This window comes from Nuphar pumila, chromosome 10, assembly GCF_984573655.1.
Source record: "Nuphar pumila chromosome 10, dmNupPumi1.hap1.1, whole genome shotgun sequence".
Taxonomy (NCBI): domain Eukaryota; kingdom Viridiplantae; phylum Streptophyta; class Magnoliopsida; order Nymphaeales; family Nymphaeaceae; genus Nuphar; species Nuphar pumila.
Genome location: NC_143258.1, coordinates 100,443,885 through 100,467,672, shown reverse-complemented (window position 1 = coordinate 100,467,672; position 23,788 = coordinate 100,443,885). Strand labels below are relative to the sequence as shown.

General features: G+C 37.6%; 2 protein-coding genes across 4 annotated transcripts; both read left to right on the top strand.

Annotated features, from left to right (window-relative positions):
• Positions 1-727: 727 nt before the first annotated feature.
• LOC149827583 (eukaryotic translation initiation factor 2 subunit gamma-like) lies at positions 728-6,194 on the top strand. Of its 3 annotated transcripts, XM_090019511.1 has the most exons (10): positions 772-852; positions 968-1,173; positions 1,261-1,397; positions 2,144-2,205; positions 2,616-2,728; positions 2,812-2,914; positions 4,174-4,401; positions 4,522-4,740; positions 5,106-5,366; positions 5,635-6,194. In XM_090019511.1, the coding sequence occupies exons 3-10, from the start codon at positions 1,292-1,294 to the stop codon at positions 5,935-5,937; spliced, it is 1,395 nt and encodes a 464-aa protein (XP_089875637.1). In that variant the 5' UTR covers positions 772-852; positions 968-1,173; positions 1,261-1,291; the 3' UTR covers positions 5,938-6,194. The 3 variants fall into 3 exon arrangements, with proteins under 3 accessions (XP_089875636.1, XP_089875638.1, XP_089875637.1); XM_090019510.1 differs by lacking the exon at positions 968-1,173 and having other exon boundaries at positions 728-852; XM_090019512.1 differs by lacking the exon at positions 968-1,173 and having other exon boundaries at positions 731-852; positions 5,238-5,366.
• A 1,608-nt stretch (positions 6,195-7,802) lies between these two features.
• On the top strand, positions 7,803-18,834 carry LOC149827582 (transferring glycosyl group transferase). Its single transcript, XM_090018173.1, has 2 exons — positions 7,803-9,061; positions 18,420-18,834. The coding sequence occupies exons 1-2, from the start codon at positions 7,842-7,844 to the stop codon at positions 18,661-18,663; spliced, it is 1,464 nt and encodes a 487-aa protein (XP_089874299.1). The 5' UTR covers positions 7,803-7,841; the 3' UTR covers positions 18,664-18,834.
• The last annotated feature ends 4,954 nt before the right edge of the window (positions 18,835-23,788 follow it).

The window sequence follows — 23,788 nt, the reverse complement described above, 5'->3', positions numbered from 1 at the left end:
TAGATTAAGAAATTTGATGCATATGCAGGACTTTGAAGGCATCTAAGAATATTTCACACTTATAGTGCACCAAAATTTGACAAAGAACTCATTTTTACATAAAAACAATTAGATCACAAAATACATTTCTTGCTGGATAAAGTGATGACGAACACATGAGTAAAGTTTGATTGATCAAACAATTACCTACGGATCTGACTTTTTATTAGACATTCAACAGTACCAAAGCAAAGCCTTGCACTTGAGTACTTGTAAATAAATTAAAAATAATTTTACAAAAAACCACCTCACTTATCAGGTATTTATAGTTACATTTAAACACGCTTATCTGAACTTGTTTTAATTGTCATTTTATATGAATAATTCAATTATTATTATTATTATTATTATTATTTTCCTAGGTCAAGGGAAACCCATCACTCATAGCACATTGGCTGGCCAATTAGAAAAAAGAAAAGAAAAGAAAAGAAAAGAAAAATCATAAATGTAATAATCAAAGCGTTGGGCAGTTTTTTGTTAATAGATGGCAGTTAGAGGCCTTTTGTAAATTGAATATAAATTAGTGTTTTAGGATGTTCCACTCTGGTGCCCCTTACTACTTTCTTTCTCCGTTGACTTCCATTTTTTATGTGAACCAAATTGTGTCCTTGACTAAAATAATTGGGGGTATAAAAGTACTTTTATAGGCCAAACGAGGCGGACTAAAACCTCGCCCTTCTTCTCTTTTGTCCGCCACGCCCACGCCCAAAGCCGACGCTGTTTCAGAGAGAGAGAGAGAGAGAGAGTCTCCCCATCTTCTTCTTCGTCGCCGAATTCCGATCCTATCGGCGTGCTGCTTCTGTCTGAATAAGAGTAGGGATCTCCTTCTCTTCTTTCTCTCTATTCTCTTTTACAATCTTTTGTTTCGTCTGTTTGGATCTGTAACGGAGAATCTTCAATCGACTTGATTTTCTTCCTTCTTGTGTAGATTTTAGGGTTTCTTGGTGTCAGGAAACGAAGGTTTTTGGGCTCGGAAGTGGAGTAATGAAACGATTTTTTAGGGCTTTATCTTGGGATTTTTAGGTTTATTCACTTTTTAGCTCGTTTTGATGAGGTGTAAAACGAGAGGGGAACTCAACGTGCGTAGTTTAATTCCTGGGGGTTTCTGTTGATTATTTTGAACTCTTTGTGGAGGTTGGTAACTTTCTGTGCATCTTCGCGCTGAGTGATGCTTTCTTTCTGGGAAATCCGATTTTTTTTAGCGTTTTCTTTTGGTGATAGGAGTGGTGAGTTGTTTTCGGGAGTAGGCAAAATGTCGCGGAAAGGATTAATGGAGCAGGACCTCAGCAAGCTTGATGTGACGAAATTACATCCGCTCTCGCCTGAAGTAATCTCCCGTCAAGCTACGATTAACATAGGTTGGTATCTGTTTTGGTGTTCTGTGCTTTTTTTATATGAATGTGGGCTTATCTGTTGGTGGTATTAAGTTGTATTTGTCGTGAAACATCACATTACAGAACTCTTGGTTGGATTACATTAGGTCATTGCTCATGTGCAGACTAGTGTGTTGTTCAATTTATAGTTTGTGTTTATTCTTATGATGTTCGTTCTGAAGATGATTCACGTGGGCGTTTGGAATGGTAGAATGCTGTCTGTCTGTGTTTTTGGTTTCTTAACTCCAGGAAACAAAAGAAGCATTTTGGTAGCTTACACTTGTTTCTATCTTCTATCTATGGGTCGTTGGACCATAATAGTCTCTCTTTGTTGCTGTTTGGTTCTTGTCTGAAAAGGAATTTGGCTTGTGATCTACGTGCTCGTAGGCTTTTTTGAGGATGACTCTCTTCCATGCGGTCTCATGTTTGGCAGACATAGCTTATTAACTGGATTCTTCAGGGCTACCTTTTGTGTAAAATTGTCATGTGGTTTTGAAGTGCTGAAATTTGATTTCTTTAAGCGTATAGAATCTTGACTTGTAAACAGAAGAAACTGTGAAACTGTTGATTGTCATTAAGCTAATAGTCTTGAATATAGCTGACATGGCGCTTTTGAGAAAATTGGTTGTTAGTTACGAACTTTTCTCTGTCATGTTCCAACAATGTTTTATACTTGATACACAAATAGAGTTGATTGTTGAAGCTGAGCCATCGTTTGATCCAATGGTCAGGTACAATTGGTCATGTGGCACATGGGAAGTCGACTGTTGTTAAAGCAATATCTGGTGTGCAGGTGAGATTCTCTCTGAGTGCAAAATTTTCTTATCTTTCCCTCCCATTCATCAGCAGCACTCTCATGATTAAATCATTCATATTCTTATGAGAAGTATTTCGTGAGAATTGAAATTATCACAAAATTGACTCGAGTCATTTACTATTTCTGGTTTTCTCCTGATTAGCTCATTTGCTACAAAATTATTTATACATGAATCTATGTAGGTTTGAGTCTTTGTGGAAAAGACTTCCCAACTACCTGGAAAAAATGTATGGTTACTTTAATCAAATATTATGATTCAGTAATTTACCTTATAAATTGGTTTCTGGATAGATACCTGTCTATTCCTTAATGGAAATGTTACATATTTGTCGCTCTGTGTCTGTTATTTTTGGTGCATCTGCTGATTTTGGATTTTTTTCCTCTAGACTGTTCGGTTTAAGAATGAGCTGGAGCGTAACATCACCATTAAGCTTGGATATGCTAATGCCAAGATATACAAATGTGAAGATGAGCGGTGCCCTAGGCCAATGTGCTATAAGTACGTGATGTGAGAGTGTTTTGTGTTTCCTTCTATTATTGTGCCATATGCATTTCATGACTTTTGTTTCAACTGATATGCAGGGCTTATGGAAGTGGAAAGGAAGATAGTCCTTTATGCGATGTTCCTGGATTTGAGAACTGTAGAATGAAGCTTTTGAGGCATGTTTCATTTGTGGACTGTCCGGTAGGTTCATACATCCAATCTGCAATATTTATTTAGTCCTGTTAATGTTCTGGCCCTGAATCTCTTTCTTGTTTTCCTCTCTCTCTCTCTCTCTCACACACATGTACATGCACATGCATGCACACACATGAATGCGAGTGTATAGGGAATTTTTGGGTTCACCAACTCAAAGGCAATCTCCCTCCTGACTGAATCCCAATTGTACATGATTTGTAATTGTTTTAGTTTATCAATGAAGAGGTAGGGTTCTGCCTAACCCCAGCTTGGTTATAAATAAATAAATAAATAAATAAAGGGCAGTGCCCCCTCTGTCATGGACGTGATGTGCTCAATTATGCCTACATTTTCCTCACACACGTGTGTATGTTTGTGCGCTTGCGAGTGATTCATCTGTTCAATGGTGTTTGATATTCACATGACTTTTAGCAACATATAGCATAAAACTCAACTTCAATTATTTTGCAACTTTTTCGTATAATATATTTTGAGAATGAGAAATCTTCTCTGGAGCTGGAGATGATTTTTTTCCTTCTGTATCCATGTGATGTTGAGGCACCATGATCCAACAAAATATGTAAAATTTGAGAAGGAAATATATTAAGAAAACTAGTACAACAACAACAACAACTACGCCTTCATCCCCAAAATATTAAGAAAACTAGTATTGGCTAAATTATTTTACCACATCCTGACCAGTTGAACCCACCATTTTTTTGTCTGTGAATTGGGTCTAATCCTAATTTCATATAATCAGTTCATTCTCATTGGACCATATTCGATCTTATTTTCATGACTGTTGCTACATAATATTGGCTTTCATGACCTTTTTGGATGTGGAACTCTTTCAGATAAATGAAATAGGGCTCCAAGATTGATTAGAGATTATCAATATTGAACTTTATGTCCTTGTACTCCGATAAGCTCTTGATCGGTGATGATCATTATTCAACTTTGGTCAAACAATCGGCTCACAATTGCTTTGGCTACTTTTATGCATTTTTCAACATGTCATGTCTATTATCTACTTCTCTTCTCATGATGTCCCCTTGGTTGAAATGTCTTCCTTACAGAACCTTAGATTCTAGCAGAATTAATCCTTCAGGCTGCCTAACCTGTCAGTGTCACTTATCTACTACCTGAACTAAGTTGGTGTTGTGTCTGTCAAACAAAAAAAAAAAAGTTGAAGTTGACATTGTGGATTGTACTTATTAGCTTGCTACATGTGGGTGTGTAACACTTCTTTTCTGAATACATGACAGGGTCATGACATTCTCATGGCTACAATGCTTAATGGGGCAGCCATCATGGATGGAGCATTGCTTCTGATTGCAAGCAATGAAAGCTGCCCTCAACCCCAGACATCTGAGCATCTTGCTGCTGTTGAGATTATGCGTCTGCAGCACCTTATCATTCTCCAAAACAAAATTGATCTTGTCCAAGAGAGTGTGTCCATGAATCAATATGAAGCAATCCAGAAATTTATCCAGGTCAGTCATCTTGTATGATGTCAAAGGTTTCTGTGTTTTTAAGACAAAATTATGCCCCCTCTTTCTGTTTTGGTGGGTGTATTAAAGAATCTAACATAAGATGCTGTATTAAATCCACAGGGCACTGTTGCTGATGGAGCACCTGTTGTACCTATATCTGCTCAGCTGAAATACAACATCGATGTGGTTTGTGAGTATATTGTGAAAAAAATCCCAATTCCTGAGAGGAATTTTGTTTCGCCACCAAATATGATTGTGATCCGGTCTTTTGACGTGAATAAACCTGGGTCTGAAGTTGATGAAATAAAAGGAGGGGTTGCTGGTGGAAGCATTCTGAGGGTATGTACACTTACCAAGAAATTTAATTCAAATTGAAGAATCATGATTAAATGTGGCTTTCATATGAGCTTACCACATTTTTCTTTTACCACATTTTTCTTGCAATATCTATGGTTCAAAATTACCATCCCAGAATTTGGACCTGGATCAATTTTGTCATCTGTATAGCATTATTTTCTTGGACTATGTTGCATATCACCAAAGAGTTCTGACACGTTTCCCTGGTAGATTGATTGCCAAAGCTTATGCAAACTAGGGATTCGATTTTGGGTTTTGCACATCTGGTGCCTGCTAAGTATGACTCCTCTAGTTTATGCATGTTACTACTTAGACCTTTGCCGTAACCACAGTGATCTGTGTTGCAGGGGGTCTTGAAGGTGAATCAGTTTATTGAAGTTCGTCCAGGGATCGTGGTAAAAGATGAAAATGGGAACATGAGATGTACACCTATATACTCGAGAATCATTTCGTTGTATGCTGAGCAGAATGAGCTGCAGTTTGCTGTACCAGGTGGCCTTATTGGAGTTGGCACCACAATGGACCCCACATTGACACGTGCTGATAGGTTAGTCGGGCAAGTGCTTGGGCAAGTTGGTTCGCTTCCTGAAGTCTTTGTAGAGCTTGAGGTACGAGCACTTTTGAAGATGCATGAGTTTCCTGCCCTGGATTTTTAACTAAATTTCAGTATTGCAGTATTGATTTCCCATGATTTTGTGAAACCTCTGGAATTTGCCAAAATTTGCTATAATTTTGGGGGTTAGATATTAAAGTATGTTCTCTTTGATTGGATCATATTTTCTCGAGTGAGGGAGTTATCATTATGTCTTCTAAGGTTTTAGTTTTTTGTGGGTTTATTGGTTTCTGGTGTTGATCAATTCCTGGTCTCATTTCCAGGTGAACTTCTTCCTTCTGCGACGGCTACTTGGGGTGAGGACGAAGGGGTCTGAGAAGCAAGGAAAGGTAGCAAAGCTGGCCAAGGGCGAGATTCTGATGCTCAACATTGGCTCCATGTCGACTGGAGCTCGTGTGATTGCCGTTAAGAATGATCTTGCTAAGCTGCTGCTCACGGCACCGGTCTGCACTAGCAAGGGTGAGAAGGTGGCCCTAAGTCGGCGTGTCGAGAAGCACTGGCGCCTCATTGGATGGGGCCAAATTCAGGCTGGCCTTACACTCGACGTCCCCGCCTGCCCCATCTGAAGAGAAAAAGTTGGAATCACAAATTTTCGAGTGATTCACAAGAGTAAAAGATGTGGGCTGGCAGAGAACTGCTAGGAACAAATTTTGTGAGGTGGAGAAGAAAACCTGGCCTAATTTTCTTTCAAAAGTTTGTTAAAGTTTTTGACCTTATTGGTATGAGTCGAGATATTGGCGTTTTTCATTATATTGATTTCGAGTATTGTCAGAGAATTCATTATTATGGTTATCTTAAGGGGTTCTGCATTCTGGATCTTTCTTCATAACATATGCCGCTAAAGTTGCTAGGGAACTTGCAGTTTTTTTTTCCATATTTTGCCTGGGGAAACCGTGTCCGGGACTGGAGACAGCATCGCCGTCCCGGCGCGTAAAACACCAGGGCTAGGACCCTCACCTCCAGGGCCTGTCTGACAGCCGAGGCTCTCTCCAACTAAGCTAACCCCTTTGGGATGCTAGGGAGGCTCTCTCCAAATTCAGGTCTTCCGTGTGGTGGTTAGGCTTGAGATTTGGGGGCAGTCTTAGGGTTTTCAAGTTTTTTGTTTTTTTGGACAGAATGATGGGGTTAGGCAGACCCCTACCAGTTATACAACCATATCATTTGGGGTTCGAACTTGCAATGTCCCAACACAAGGTGATGTGCACTAACTGCTCCTGCCAGACAAGCCGAGCCCCGTTGGTCTTAGGGTTTTCAAGTTGGCAAACAATCTGTTGAATACGAATTTCTCATTTCCCTACTCTTTCATTTTTGCAAATCACTTGCTCCAAAAAATTAGAGATTTGTCTTTGTAAAATGTGATTCTTTTATTTTTTTGGCTCATTCCTTAACTCAACCGGATTTGGAATCAGAATGATTTCCAAATCCCAGGTCAACCTGTGAGAGTTGAAATCTAACAGGTTGCCGTGATTTCAAATCAGAATGTTTTGAAATCACAGGCTGCCTGAAATCTCATGTTCAGTTGAAATTGAGATTTCAGGCTTTTATAATAGCTTTCTGAGGTTTCCCTGAGAAAGCGATTATGTGGGAACGAACAGAACGTCCATGTGTGGTTAGTGCTATGCTGCTGTCTTTTGAAATGGATCTAGAGTCATAGACCTTGGACTCAAACTCAGGTTGGGGGGTTCTCAAACCTAATCACAGGCTACATGGTTCCCTTTAGTGGATCAATGCCATAATGGCAGACATTACTTTAAAAATGTTGTAAAAAGAATATGTTGCATTATGTATGTTTTCTTAAATGAAAATGCCACTATTTTCTTCCAAAAAAAAGAAAAAGAAAATGCCATCATTTTATTGCAGTATCTACGTTTTTATGAAAAAATATGATGAGAACCCTCTTATTTTTATGCTTCACATATTCTCAAAAACTCATATTCTTTTTCTTTATATGCCTCTATTTTTTTTACTATTTTATTTTTGCGAGATTTCCTTGATAAAAGTGCAAGGAAAATGGAAATTTTTTAAATTCTCATAGGATATTAACGGACGGAAAATTGGCGCTTTCTGCTACCCACATACAAAAATTGGGATAAGCTTGGACACATTACTCAGTTGAGCAAAACCAAATATGCGAGATAAACCGATCAGATCAGATCAGATATGGACCAATATTAAGTTCAGATATTGAGTCTTAGCTTGTTTTTTTTTTTTAATATTAATTTCATCTTTGTCCAAACAAAATCTGTCCGGCTAGAGAATTGGATCACCTATGGGTAAAGTTCTAATAAACCAGACTCCGGCTGGCGTGTCAGATTGCAGTCTCAAACTTGAACCGTTTAAAGTGAGATGGACGGTTCAGATTGGTCTCAAATAGAGGGCCTGAGATGGTTGACAAATATAGTGATGTTACCCCTCAAAGAGAAACCCCGCCACCATCGCTCCTAAACCCCTGTGAGGCTCATCCCCAACCATGGCAAAGAGAGACAATTCACAGAACTACAACAACAAACCCAAAAAGAAGAAAAAGAGAAAGCAGAACCCAGATCCTGAACATGGGTTCTGCTTGCAAGGCTCCTCTGCTTCACACAACCATGGAGTTCAGCCATTGGGCAACCTTCTTCTCGACCCATCTTCCTTCAACTCAAGAAATACAGGCCTAGGTAATCTTTGTGTCCTCACTGATGAAGCTATTCTTGACATTCTTGGGCTTCTGGGTGCTAAAGATTTGGGCTTGCTGAGCCTTGTCAGTAAAGCCTTCTACGTGTTCTCTTACCATGATCCACTTTGGAGAAACCTTGTTCTTGAACAGTTCAAGGGTAGGTTCTCCTTCACAAGGTCATGGAAGTGTACTTATGTATCAACAATTTCACCTTCATTTTCACCTATCCACCTTGAAAAGGGTCTACAAGTTAGGAGCTTTTATTCTGATTATCTATTTCAAAGTTGGTTGTGTGCCAGTCTTGAGATGAAGCAAGAGTGGCTAGAGGTGGATAACATAGAGAGGAGGAGTGATATCTCTGTTGAAGATTTCATCCTTCAGTTTGAAGAGCCCAATAAGCCTGTTTTACTGAGTGATTGTTTGGACAATTGGGCAGCTTTGGAGAAATGGGATTGGAATTATTTGATTGAGGAAGCTGGGGATGTGGATTTTTCTGTTGGTCCTGTTGATATGAGTCTGGAGAGTTATTTCAAGTATGCTGATTCAGTGCGTGAAGAGAGACCACTGTATCTTTTCGATCCGAGGTTCGCAGAAAAGGCCCCTGCACTTTCCGCAGATTATGAAGTTCCTGTTTATTTTAGGGAAGATTTGTTTTCTTTGTTGGGGGAGGAGAGGCCGGACTTCCGGTGGCTTATAATTGGGCCTGCTCGTTCGGGTTCTTCGTTTCATATTGATCCCAATTCGACTTCGGCATGGAATGCTGTGGTTAGGGGATCAAAGAAATGGATAATGTTTCCTCCTGAGGTTGTTCCGCCTGGTGTGCATCCGAGTAAGGATGGTGCTGACGTAGCGTGCCCTGTTTCAATAATTGAATGGTTCATGAATTTCTATGAACAGACCAAGCAATGGAAGAAAAGACCCATTGAGTGCATATGTAAGGTTGGAGACGTCATCTTTGTGCCCAATGGATGGTGGCATCTAGTGATCAATCTTGAAGACTCTATTGCCATCACCCAAAACTATGTTAGCCGGTACTCTTTTTTGGCTTTTGATTACTTCTTTTCCTTTTATTTTTCCGGTATTGTAAGCTTTATTTTTCCTTTTCACTAATTTCTTAATAAAAAATATGGTTCTTGGTTAGTTCCTCTCTTCAGTTTACATTTCATTTGAATGATATCTGATTGTCTGACCGAAAGGAAATTTTCAACATGGCACTTTCTAGAGTTTTGGAAACTTTGCAAATCAGTTATTTGATAATCTCCATGTGCTAAATGAATGAGGTCTTGTTTGCTGTCCAGATTCTTTTTGCTGCTTGGGCAATCAATATTGTTAGTAACGAGCATCAGCTCATTGTTTTTTTTGTGTGTATGCATGCACATGCACCTGCACTACCAGCTCAATTATATCTCCTGCATATCAGAACTCCAAATTAGGAGGTTTGTCTGCTTGTCTGTGGCTGGAGCTTCAAGTACAATAGCTGTTAACTGTAAAAAAAATTACAGCAACTTTAGATCTATTTTTTTGAAGCTTTGAGTGACATCTGAAGATTCGCTTCAACTTTCCTACTGGCCTAATGAATGAAAAGTACACTTACAACTACATTTCATGGATATTAATGAAAACCATTGGTTAATGTCAAAAGGAAACAAATATCTCATGTAGAATAGACTCCAATTAGGAGGATTTTCTTTTCATGTATGAGAAGATCAACTTTATTTTAGGATATCTCCCAGTGGGTTTATTGTTGAAAATGGTACAGTTCTACCATTCTAGTTATCATATTTATCCTAAGCAGAGCTTTCTCTACCTCAAACAGCAAGCTTTATAGGTTTAATTGTAGGACCTTGGTACTACCTTACCTTTAATGTTGGAATGAACAAATTCACAACACCATGGGCCTATAAATTAGGCCCAAGCTCGGCCTGAACCGGGTCGACGCGGGCTGGGCCGCAGGTCGGCTCGACCCATATATATCTATACATATATTATATTATATATATAACATTATATATATTATAATATAATAGGTCTGTTCTGGCCCGATTAGGCCCATGGGTCTAACGGGCGGGCCGTGGGCCAGGGTTTTCCCAATGGAGCCCGGCCCATTGCCCACCCCTTTAGGGGATGGGAATATGATATTTGGCCTTGATAACATCTAAAGAAGAAAATGGAGTGGAAGAAGTGGTGATAGAATGATGTTGATCTACTAATTGTCTTGTGTCATGCATAATTCAACTTCTAATATGGTCTATCTTTGTAGATCAGAAGTTTTTGTTAGAATGTTCAAGGGGAAAACAGGAAAAAAAGGGACTTGGGCATATTTGCAATTTGAGAACTTAGATCCTTGGGAAACACTTTCTCACAAGCAAATTTTCCTTTATTTGCTAATTAGCCTTGGGGAACAAGTTCATAGGAAAAATAAAAGTTTTCTTTTGCTTGTAAACATGAGAAAGCACTTGCATGCACACACACACATTCTAGCACTTTTTGGTACATTAGATGCTAAACCAGAAACCAGTAGATGATGGTGCCACCTTACTCGTTTCCAGCCAGTCTGATACTGGTCAAAGGATGGAGTTTAATTTTGTCAGCAGACCCAACCCTTGATGCCAAAGGTAGGACATGCTACTTTTGATTTCTGGTCATGGTAATGCTGGAAATTGGTGGAACTGGTGGCGCCCTTTGAGATAGTGGCTAGTCCACTGGTTTTTGCTTCCTGTTGCCATGAACTGTTTAACTTTTTTTGATAGGGCAGAAATTTTAGGAAGGGAGGAGGGTGGTGTGGGTTGTGGGATAGGTTGCACATCAAGGTGTAGATGGTCTCATTGACAAACAAGAAAATCCAAGTGCAAAATAGTAGTAATAAACAACAAATAAATATGACAGGCCCATACGGGTCTTGCAGCTGTTTTTAGTAGCTCATGTCTTGCATTCTATGACTGCCACTGAATTGTGTTTCTCTTTTTTCTCCTCTTTTCTGTTTGCCATGCTTTTTAATCCATTGCACTTAATGTTGTGCTCCACCATTCACTATTTTTTTTCACAGGAACCTCATATATGGAGTTTCAAAATTTTCAATGGAACCTCTTAAACAAATTTATTTTGATAAATTCTTATGAGCATATTGAAGCATTACTGGTTGTTTCCAGAGATTCCCCTCAACTGAACATTAGAAATGTGGGGAAGACAGCAACTAACTTTGACAAGGGAACCTCTTTCATTCCACTGATCATATCATCATATACATTTGTGAAAGAGGGGGAATAAGCTTTGGTTAGATAACCTCTCAAGTTAGTGATGTCATGTAAAAGCAGAGTGCTAGTGTTGACCTTCCTATTTCTGAATGGCTGAGGTGCGTGTTTTTATTCACAGAAGTAACCAGGTCTGCATGACTTTAGACATGACTAGAGACTTTGATGTGAATATTATGAATGGTTCCTTTTTCTTAATTGTAATTTTTTTTTCTGTATGATTTTTATATATGATTTGACATGAAAGTACTGGTGAACTACGTAATTCTAAAACCTGAAATCTAATATTGTATTATACTATTTGCCTCTTTTTTCTCAAACATAAAAGAATTGTTCTTAGTCCCTATCGTCAGCTAGCCAAATTTTACAATTTGATCTCTTACATAAAATATGTTTCCCTTTATTGTGCCAAATTTTCTTGATCTATCCCATACATTCTGGAATTACAACATATTGCATTTTTGGAAACAGTTCCTAAGAAACATGTCTTTATGCCCAAGCAGTACCAGTAATCCTGGAACAAACTTCTCTAAACCATTTGATGCATGGGCACAGAAATTGTCTGCTCTGAGATAATCTGAATTTATGCATACATGCTCCTTCTTTGGCTCCATGACAAGCCTAAATTCCATGTTAGGTGCAATTATAGATCATGTTCAGGATTGGTGTTAGGAGTTGTCATTGCGATCAGGCTGAGATGCTGAATCCATTGCCCAATACTTAACCAGCTCAGTTGACCTGCTCATACTTGCTGGTCCATAGCCTTTTTTCTTTCTTTTATTTATTTGTCGTAGTTATTAACAAGTGCCAAGCAGCTCCAGCCAAGTTGCTGATGGATTTGAGCTACTCACATTGGTTGCTTGGGGCGGTATCCCCTTCATTTTTGTTTTTTGTTTTTCATGGTGGACTTGACCTCCTTGGCTTGATCTTAGGATCTTGATGGGGACTTGGGCCAACTTATATGGAGCTTTCGAAGTTCTGATTTACAGTATCTGTATCTTTTTTGTAAATTTTTCTTTTTAATAAAATATTTTCCATGACCTTACTGATTTTTTTTTGTGTGATATCCTGAGCTAGGTCAACTCTCCAGTTAATGGACTGGAACTGAATTTGTTTCGGATATGAGTTATTAATAGTTTCAGTCCAATTTCCTTCGACCCCATATTTACAGATGCTACCATTAAAAATATAAGGCACTCATTTCTGAAGTATACTATTGATTTTAAGATCAGAATATGTGTCTCTTCGTCCTTTCTGTTCTGCATTAAGAATCTGTTGACTGGACATTGCAATGAAATGGGGATATTCAAATATCACCACCAAAGTCCACCAAATGGATACACAAGTGGACAATCAATGAAAGAAAAACTCACAATGGAGTTCACACACAAAACCCACAAAGGGGTATTCTCACAAAAGAGAGAAAAATAATATTATTTTATTAATAATAAAAATACAAGAATGCATTACATTGAGAGTGGGGTTTACCCCTTATTTATACACACTATGGAGTCCCAAATAGAGACGTTGGAGCTAGCCCAATGACTCTATTTGTAACCGTTGGACTAGCTCCAATGGCTATTCAAACTAGTCAACATTGTGTTGACTAGTTCAAATAGAACTATTCCTAATTTGAAATGAACTAGACAAAAAGAAAAAAAGGAAAATAAAAGAAAAATATTTATAATAAATAGAAATAAATAAATAAATAAATATATATATATATATATATATAATATATACATACATTTATATGTAATACATACATATAAATACATAAACATATATATTATATAATATACATCATATATATAGATATATATACAATTCAATACTCCTCAAACTTACGGTTGGATAACCGAAAGTTTGCCTAAGAGAAGGTAAAATCTAGGAGTCACGAGAGGTTTGGTGAAGAAATCTGTCAACTGGTACTCTGATCTAACATATGGCACATCAATAGTGTCATTGAGATACTTTTCTTGTACATAGTGACAATCCATTTTAATATGTTTTGTGCACTCGTGAAACATCTAGTTGTTGATAATGTAGATGAAACTTTTGTTGTCACAACATGTCTGAGCTCCTGTTACGTGAAGTCTCGTATCTGCCTACAATCTTCTAAGTCAAACTATTTTCATAGTTGTTGTAGCTATAGCTCGGTATTCAACTTCAGTCGAAGGGAGAGAGATCTTTTGCTACTTCTTGCACCGCCATAAAATCAAAGAGTCACCTAAAAAGACAAAAACTCGTAGTTGAGTATCTGTTATTGAGACCACCTCTTCAATCAACATCAATATAAGGAATTAAATCTAACGTAGAAGAAGCAAACAAGAAAAAGTCTTAATAAATAGAAGACTTAATATATCTAATAATGTGCAAAACAACTCCCATGTAAACAAAAGTGGGAAAATGTTGAAATTGACTGGCTGTGTACAACGTGTGCTATATCAGGTCTAGTAATTGAAAGATAAAAAAGTACTTTGATAAGTTGTTTATAAGGAGTTGAATCTGCAAGTAGTTCCTCATTGTCAATTCTCATTTTTTGCATTAACGATCTCTGGAATATCAACTTTCTTGTCATCTGTAATACTAGAACTGAAAACAAAATGAAAGGCAAACTTAGACTGAGACAATCTATAACCTTTAGGAGTGTAAGCAATTTTAATTCTTAGAAATTATTTTAAAAAACCTAAATCAGTCTTTTCACAATGATTTTTGTGAAGTTTTTTAATGTTTTAAAATATTTGTTTATCTCTTTCGGTGATAATCATATCGTTCACATAAAGAAGAAGAATGATAATACCTGCATTAGAAAGCTTAACAAATAATGCAGTGTCAGACAAACAAGATCAAAATCTAATATCAAGCATGACCTGATTAAATCTATCATATTAAGCTTTTGGTGCTTGTTTAAGACCATAAAGAGCTTTATCCAAACAAAGAGATTTTTCCTTAAGAATAGTTACATCAAGTGGATTTTCCATATGTACTTCTTCAACTAGGCTTCTATTAAGGAAAACAATTGTGACATCCATATGATAAATATACCATTTTTTAACAGAAACTAAGACTACTAAATTCCTGGGGCAAAGGTTTCTTTCCTAATCTATGCCATATTCTTGGGAATATCCCTTGACAACTAACCTATCATTATATTGTTCAAGAGTTCCATCACTCTTGGTTTTCACCTTAAATGCCCATACACAACCTATAAGCTTATTTCCATATGGGATGTCTTGAATAGTCAAAGTTTTGGCTATTTCTAAGGTTTCTAGTTCTACTCTCATAGTTTCTATCCACTTAGGGTGTTCTCTTACTTGAGCATACGGAGATAGTTCTACATATGAATGAATTAAAGCAATGTATGCTTTATACTTAGATAAGGAGTCATAAGACAAATTTCTCGGGTGGTTTTGAGATTCTAGATGACCTTCTAGTTGAAACTTCAGATTGACTTTCAGTGTTGAAATATTTTTCTAATACGCATGGTTGTTTAAGGTTCCTACACCTAGAGTATTGTAAATAATTTTTATCTTGAAGGGATTGCTCTTCATTACTTTCATTATTATGGGATTGGTCTTCATCTACCAAATCATTTATAAGCTCATATTCTTCACTAAAATTATACTTACAATTATCATAATCATATTTTGGAATTAGATCCAACAAAAAAAAATACTTAGTTATTCCTTAGTATTTTTAAAGTCAAAGAATCTTTCTTTTTAAAAAAAAGATGTATTACTAGAAACATACAATTTTTCATTTTTAAAATCAAAACACCTGTAACCTTTTTAGTTATTTGCATAACCCAAAAAGATACAAGGAATAGCACGAGGAGAAAATTTATCATTTTTGTTAGTAAAAACAAAACATTTGCATTCAAAAAATCTTAATCTAGAGTAATCTGTGGCTAATTTGAAAGTTTTACCATTTGAGATATATTTTGCAAAACGGAAAATGACATTCTATTTATAAGATACACAACAATTAAAGTTGCTTCAACCCAAAAAAATTCTGATACTTGATTTGTTATAAGTAAGGTCCTTGTGGTTTCTATAATGTGCTTAGGCTTCTTTCAACCAAACCATTATGTTGTGGTGTTTTATATCATTATCTTTGGTATGTAATGCCATGAAGATTTAGATAATCTTTAAACTCTTTGGATAAAAATTCTCCTCTCGAATTAGTGCAAAAAAGAGAAATATCATTTTTAAATTTATTTTTGACTAAGTTATGAAATATTTGAAATTGAGAGAAAACTTCTGATTTATGTTTAAGAAAATAGATCCAAGTATGCCTAGAAAAACCATCAACGAAAATTACATACTTAGCATATTCGCCTTTAGATATAATAGGTGTCAAACTCTATACATTTGAATATATTAACTCATGTGGTTTAGAAGGAAAAAAAAGTTCTTTCTTGAAAAGTTAATCTTTTCATTTTGCCAAGAATACATTCTTCACAAGTAAAACTTTTAGAATTTTGCTAGATTCAGAAAGTACTGAATTTTAGATATATTAGGATGACCGAAGTCTCTTATATCCTAAGTTCAAATCTATTTTAAGAACATTACAACATAAAGTATTCTTGGAAAATTTAAAAAAAATCATGTAATATAGGCCTCCTTTCCTATGACCTTCCCCAATCAGCTTCCCTGACTGACAATCTTGTACCCAACAACCATCAGAGAAAAAGGCGACATTACATGTATGATCGAATATTTGTGAAACAGATAAAAAAAATTAAATTTAGTTTAGGAATAAATCTGACTTTTGGAATAATGATTTTTTTTTAATTTTGAGATTTTTTTTTAAAAAATTATTCATTTTATTTTAAGAGATATACGATCAACAACAAACACATTGAACACACTTGAGTTACCATGACATTAAGATAAAATATCACTATTAGGTGTCATGTGAAACGAGTCACCTAAGTCAAGAAGTCAAAGATTTTTACCGGAAGCGCCTAGGCAAAAGGGGAAGCGCGAAACGTCGCGCTTCCGAAGCGTGAGGGGAAGCGTCCCCTTTTTTGGGAAGCGCACTTCCCTTTTATGGGAAGCACATCCTCCTTTTATGGGAAACGCACTTCCCATAAATGGGAAGCGCGCTTCCCCCACGTTTCCCCCACGCTTCCCCCTCGCTTCTCCATTTTTTTCATTTTTTTCGCTTCCCCCTCTCTTCCGGTTCGCTTCCTAGGTCGCTTCTGAGACGGTTCAGAATTTTCTTCTAAGTGGTCCCCCGCTTCCCCGCTTCCTAAATTTTTGAAAGTGCCTCGCTTCCCGCTCCCGCTTCCTCGACTGGTAACTCTGACCACAACTCTAGTGGATGAAGATGCTCCTTTGAGAAGAGGTTGAAGAGCTTCCAAGGACATGTTTCTAATGGATGATTTTTTATTAGGAGCGATTCATTTGGCTCTTGTGGAGAGCTAACCAAAGTAGCTTTCTTCTCATAAGTCCGAAGTTTGGGACATTTAGGCCTTATATGTCCCGGTTTGTGACAATAGTGGCAAATAACCTTTTTTTATCATACTCATTTCCTTGTCTTTCATGGTGTGGTGGTTTGTAATTACGTATGTAATTTTTTGGTCTAGATACGTCATTCTTGGTGGAGCGTTTCTTTAACCTATTCTTTTGCATACTTATTTCTTCTATAACGTCTTTAATCGATGAAACTTTTCTTTTATGAAGAAGAATTGATTTGGTGGATTCGAATTCCGACCTCAATTCATTGATGAATTGCTAAAAATGCTCTGCATCTATTTGTTTTTTGCGGAGTTTTATATCTTCAGGACAATGACATTTCATTTCAAGAAGAGCCCACTCTTCTCAAAGCTTGGACAATTCATTATAATATTCTCTAATACTCTTGTGCTTTGAGTCATATTTCGGATTTTGTCTTGCAAATTGCATACATGTGCAATATCTTTAAGAAAATACATTCTCTTATGATAATCCCACGCCTTATTTGCATGCTCAAATTTAACAAGACTAGAGCACTTTTTTATATCAACACTACTAACGAGCCATTACATAATCTTGGCATGCCCCATTCTTCCTTCCTTTAATTTCTTCTCATAGGTGGCCATTGCCTTAATTTTTTCAACCTTCGTAAGAGGTATTTTTTCATCATTTACTTTGTTAAAGACTAGTTTGAGTTTCGGATCGGTCCCATCAACTAGACCCCATAACTGTTTTTCTGATATAAGGTGCTTCATGATTGAAGCTCATGTTACATAATTGAAATCATTGAGTTTTTTAATGACATTTTCATTGTCATCCATATTTACAAGAGCTAAAGGAGATAGAAAGAAAAGAATAAAAAAGAGAAAAGAAGAGCAGACAAGGTGAAGAACACGAGCACTCCACCACCAAGCAAGCATCACTAATGGATCACACAATCACTTAAATCTTTAAAAGCACAATCACGATCACACGAGTACTTGCACAATCACTATCTCACAAACACTTGAATAATAGTTACAAACGAGCTTCAACACCTCCAAGCTCCTATACCATGTAATGAAATGATGATATTCAAATATCATCACTAAAGTCTACAAAATAGATACACAAGTCGACAATCATCAATGAAAGAAAAACTCACAATAGAGTTCACATGCAAAACCCACAAAGGGGTATTCTTATAAAAGCGATAAAAATAATTTTATTTTATTAATGAGAAAAATGCTTTGAACTTCACCGACGACATGACATTGGATAGTAATGATTGGAGGAGAAGGATTCATGTGGAAGACCCAGAATGATTTTCTTATTTGGTTCATATCGCCGACCCCAATTATTTTGGGATGAAGGCGTAGTTGTTGTAATGAGAAAAATGCAAGAATGCATTACATTGAGAGTGGGGTTTACCCCTTATTTATACACACTATGGAGTCCCAAATAGAAATGTTGGAGCTAGTTCGAAATTGTTGGACTAGCTCCAACGGCTATTCAAACTAGTCAACATTGTGTTGACTAGTTCAAATAGAACTATGCCTAGTTCGAAATGAACTAGACAAAAAGAAAAGTATAAAAATAAAACAGAATATTTACAATATATATATATATATATATACAATTTAACAGACATTTGTCTGAGCTGTATATGATTTATTCATTTTTTTTTCATTGTGCAGTAGGAACCTGTTGAACGTTTTGGATTTCCTAAAGAGCCCAAATGCCAAGGATCTTGTCTCAGGAACCAGGGACAGGGTGAACTTATATGATAGGTTCAGGAATGCTTGCGAGGCTTCCTTTCCTGGCTCTATTGATCAGCTTAGGCTCGAAGCCGAGAAGAAAAAAACTAAGGAGAAGAAAAAGGCCTCGTTTTGGGATTCTGTCACGGACACAAAGGTTGGAGGTTTCAGGTTTGGTTTCTGATCATGGAGATGGAGATTCTGTTGCAGATGGAAGGTGATTCTGATTTTCCTTTTTCAATCTGATTCTTTTTTGAGAAACCATGAAAGAAATTCATATTCATTTAACTGAAATTCTGCCGAACTCTTGTAATTTTTATCTTATTAATTCTGAAGAACCGGAAGCATTTGGCACTAATGTTACATTGAAGTAACCAAGATCAGAAAGCCCTGTATCTTTTTTAGTTTGCAACTTGTGTAAGTGGAGGAAGACTTCCACGATCGGATTGGCCTGTAATTTTGCACTCTTGATGTCACTAAATGGTGATAACTACTGAGGGATTAACATGCAACAAATGCAGCAAACCTCTGCAACTGGTTAATTATCTCTACCCTTCTTCAAGTTTCAAAGTGATCTAGTCCCGAACTAAGATGGGGTTGACATCTCATTTTAGACACAGTGAAAAGAGACTGCTCATTTTAGACACAGTGAGAAGGCATTGCAGTAGCATTTGGTGTGATGAACTTGGGCCCTCGGATATCCAATCTGGATAGTAAGGAACGAACCCATGTGTGTTCAAAGGCTGCCATACGGCACCTAAGTTTGTCTCAAAGGCCTTTGGAATAGAGAGGTTTTTGAGAGATAGAAACAGGAAAATTTCACCATTTCAAAGGGTCGGTCAAGGCATCTCCACAGCAAAAGAAATGTTGGTTCCTCATCAAGGAAAGCAAAAATTGACACAACAAAAATAATCAAATAATGTAACTTATCATATGATAGAATGACTTGTTTCAAAGTGGAAAAATGTACATGATCTAGCAAGGGCAATGCACCTCAAGCTCTGCAAATTTGATGAATTTTTATTAAGCAAATCAGTCTGCAGCTAAACCAATAATAATTGTTGTTTTTTTTGCAATAAGCTTCTGATCAAGCATAAAGCATTGAAATTCAAAGTTGAGAATGTAGCAGGGCTTTGAAGAGGAATAATCTCATCATCACGATATAACCTGGTTATCTTGGCTCTCGGTAATTTATGATTTTACGATGCATCTTGTTGTTCTGGTTTTGAAACAAACAATTAGTATCCTGATCCAGTCAACGGGGCACACAGTTAAAGACAATGTCAAAAGGTGTCTGATTCAGATTTTTGTATTTTTATAAATATATAAAGGTGTCTTCCTGAGATTGACTCTCAGAAAACCTTTCTTTTTTTCAAATTTATGGTGCGACTTTCCCCAACCGGGAAAATACCAATACAAAGATTTTGACATAGGTCCGGAGGGATCCAGGCCAATATGCAGTCAGACCAATTGCATGTCACCTGAAGCATTGGCACAGGCTCCTTTATTAATCGGTTTGGTTGAGCCAGGCCTGCAAATTCCAATAAACCCAACAGAACCCACCATCAGTCAAGCCCGGTTCCACTCATCCCCCATCTTCATACCCCTCTTAAATCTTATGATGAAAGTTGTTTTGATCAAATCGGACCTTATAGATGGATTCAACACGGTTGATTTAGCAAGAATCAGCCCATGGTCGTATTTTTTGATGAAATAATATGTTTTTTTTGTGAATCGCCAAAAGATCCTACACAGGTCAGATTTTGGCGATTTAAATGACGATCTTCACTAAACAAATAATGTAAATCACATCTATGTAGTCCGATTTGATCAAAACGACTTGTATCAAGTAAATCCCAAGGTGACGTTTGAAGATAGGGATGGCATAAGGGATGAATGGAACCTATTTGCTATTAGTCCCACCTTGAGAGATCCTAGGATATGTTAATGAGGTTAAAAAGCAAGATTTGCTAAGTAGTTTTTTTTTTTTTTGACAGGGAAGCTGGGGTTAGGCAGACCCCACCAGTTACACAACATACCATTGGGCTTTGAACTTGCAACGTCCCAACACATGGTGAGGTGACGTGCACAAACAGCTCCTACCAAACAAGCTGAGTATTATATCCAGAAAACTGGGATAAGTTGGGAGTTTGTATTATTTCTCGCAATGCAATATTCCAACTTTATCTTACTTTTCTAGATAAATCGGTTTATCGATCACCCTTTAAGCTAGCACTTCTTCGTCCTCCAAATGGGACGAACATTGGCGGTTGGACACACAGACTAGACCCTCTCAACATGCCCACAAACAACGCATACTTTGATGTGTGAACTAGAATTAAAAATTCTTGCAATATGAACCATATTCTAATAAGTTAGAACTTTCTGCATTAGAATATACGTCAATACTTTTATAAAAACAGTGTTGGCAAGCAAATTACATCCACGCTATTGCAACGTTCTACCGACTCTTTCCAAGGTGACGTCCACCCTCGGAAAAAAAAAGCTGAATCCCAATCCGAAGCAAGAAAATCGCTAGCTACTTTGAACAAGTTATCTAAAATTCATTGGAAAGACAAACCCCATCAACCACCATCCTCCACTAGATAAGAAAAAGTAGCATATATATATATATATGATAAGGAGATGAACAGATTTCTCATGGATGAGAAAATTTTTGAAAGTAAGAACCCAATGAATGGGGAGTAAAAAAAAACAAATAATAATGATAACATATGTCTAATGTGAAGTCATACAAAGCCAACCTTGCCTACACTTGGGGACTAGATTCATAAAAAACTTCAAACCCAAGTATTCTACTCGAGAATGGTACTACAAAGGATGCATGTCCATCAAATATGCTGTTTGGTAGAACTTTGTATAACCCCAACTTGGTTGTCGAAAATCATGCTAATATCTATGATATGTCTGCACCGTGTTTAAGCAATTTGAACATTTACTGGTTCCTATACAAATCTGACAGGCTGGTGAACGAATCCAAGCACGAGGAACCGGAGGTTGAGTTCATATTCATGATTCCTTGTGGTCTTTGCATAGGTGATAAGAATGGATTGTCTTGGTAGGTTGGTGTATAAAGAATAGAGGTTGAGTTCATATTCATGATTCCATGTGGTCTTTGCATAGTTGATAAGAATGGATTGTCTGGGTAGGTTGGTGTATAAAGAATAGGACTTAATTCAAGCAAGTTAGGATATGGCTTTGGTGATGGCAAAAAGAAGCTAAGGGGTGTTGATGTAAGAGATGAGGGCGCTGGAGAGAGTATTCCATTAGGGAGAAGCATCTTACTAGGCCAGGCATCAATGATGATATCGTCGCTGAGATAAGGCTCGATGTCGAGATTCATTTCTTCAGAAATTCCGGTGTCGATTGATGTTCCATCGAGCAGGGGGGATGGGAAATACGCCGACGGCGCTACCGGCGACATCTTTGTAATTGCAGGGACAGTTGATAATGGTGGTGGTGGTGGTGGTGGTTGGGATGTTGGAGATTTACCGGTCAGGCGCTGCACCAGGGCCATGAAGTCCCGGGGCTTGGTGTGGATGATCTTCGGCGATCGCATGTAGATGATGACAGGGGGTCGTTGCTGTGGAGGTGGTGGCACTGGTGGCTTCCTGATGCCACGGGAGTCCTTGTTCACCTTAAGAGGTGTAGGCCTTGGACCCTTGAGCTCTCTCCCTGCTGCAACTCCCTGCTGAGTTTGCTCCCCGTATGAAGACATGTTGAAATGTCTTAGAGCAACAAGGGAAGAACCACAAAGGAGAGACAAATCAAATCACCCACTTTATTTTAGCAAAGAATCACAAAGGAAATGTGATCGTACACTTCAGTTTGGCAAGTCACGTGATCAAATCTAGAGAGAGAGAGAGAAAGAGAGAGGAATAAGGAGGAGTGGATGAAGATGTGGAATACAGAAAGTAGATATAGGACAATGTATATAGAGTGGACTCATGGAGAAGAAGTCAAGGGAGGATTAGGAGTTTGAAATGGTCCCCGTGGAGTCCTTGGGGCTCATTTGAGGAGAGAGAGAGAGAGAGAGAGAGAGAAAGGCAATATTTATGGTTTAGACATAGAACTGGTAAACGAACCGAGCTGCTCTTGACTCACGGACTCATTCTGATCGTTTTTGTATAGTTGGCGAGCCTAGCCATGAGCAGCTCGTTTAGCCTAAACAAGTCGAGCCCGAACACATGGTGTTCGGTTCGAGAGAGGTAAAATATGTATATTTTGATGTATAATATGCATTTTAAATGTGATATATAAAAAGAAAATGCATATAATATATATAAGAAGAGAAGGATGAATGAAAAATCTATAAATAAAATATGAATTATTAAGTATAATATATAAAAAAATATTTTTTAACTATAATATATAAAAATACTATAAATAACATGAAATGTTTTTACACGAGTGTTGGGCTGGTCTCATTCAGGGTTGAGCCGAGCTTGATGGCTCGGCTAATATATAACATGAACACGACCCACTCCCGAACATGCCCTGTTTGGTTCATTCGGCTCGTTTAGCAGCCCTGTTTTAGACGTGGGTAGAGAAACATGAGAGCAAATCAGGTCCAAGGGACCTCTTGGATGCCGTCCATTGTCAAGATCAACGACACTCAAAAGTTGTCAAAAAGAATGCCTCCCACCAAGATGGATCCTTCCACAATTTTGGATGTCGTCCACTTTCTAAAGAAACCGCGTCAGTGGTTGAAAAATGGACGACTGAGATTTGTTCAAAACAGGCAACTTTTGATGGTTTTTAAGTGCCCTTCATTTTGACGATGGACGGCATCCAAGGTACCTGGAACAGTTTTTCGTCCATGATCCCTTGGATCTGATATACTCTCGAAGCTACGGTGGTTCCTTGGAATAGGGACCATGTCAAGGATCATATATCTATCTATCATAGCCCAACAACTGATGCATCTGGACGGTTAGAATTAGTCCACATTTTTGGGTGAGAATGTGACCAACGGTGGGACGGCTAACATTGATATATGACGGATGCTATCATATGTCGTATGATGATGATGGGATCAGTGTTCGTTTGCATTGATGGAGGGCAGATATAATAAATGCGATGGTTGAGTAAAGTCAATTGATATGGTGTGAAAGGGAATATAATAATAGTAATACTTGCAATATATTAACTCTCCTAAGTTATACAAAGCGATTTGAGGAGAGAGGAGGCTTCTTTGAAGCACGCACGCACGCGCTTTCTTACGCAGTGCTTCGAGTTGGTAGGTTAAGACTTTTGAAACTTCGGTAAATAGTAGGGCCCGCTGGTGT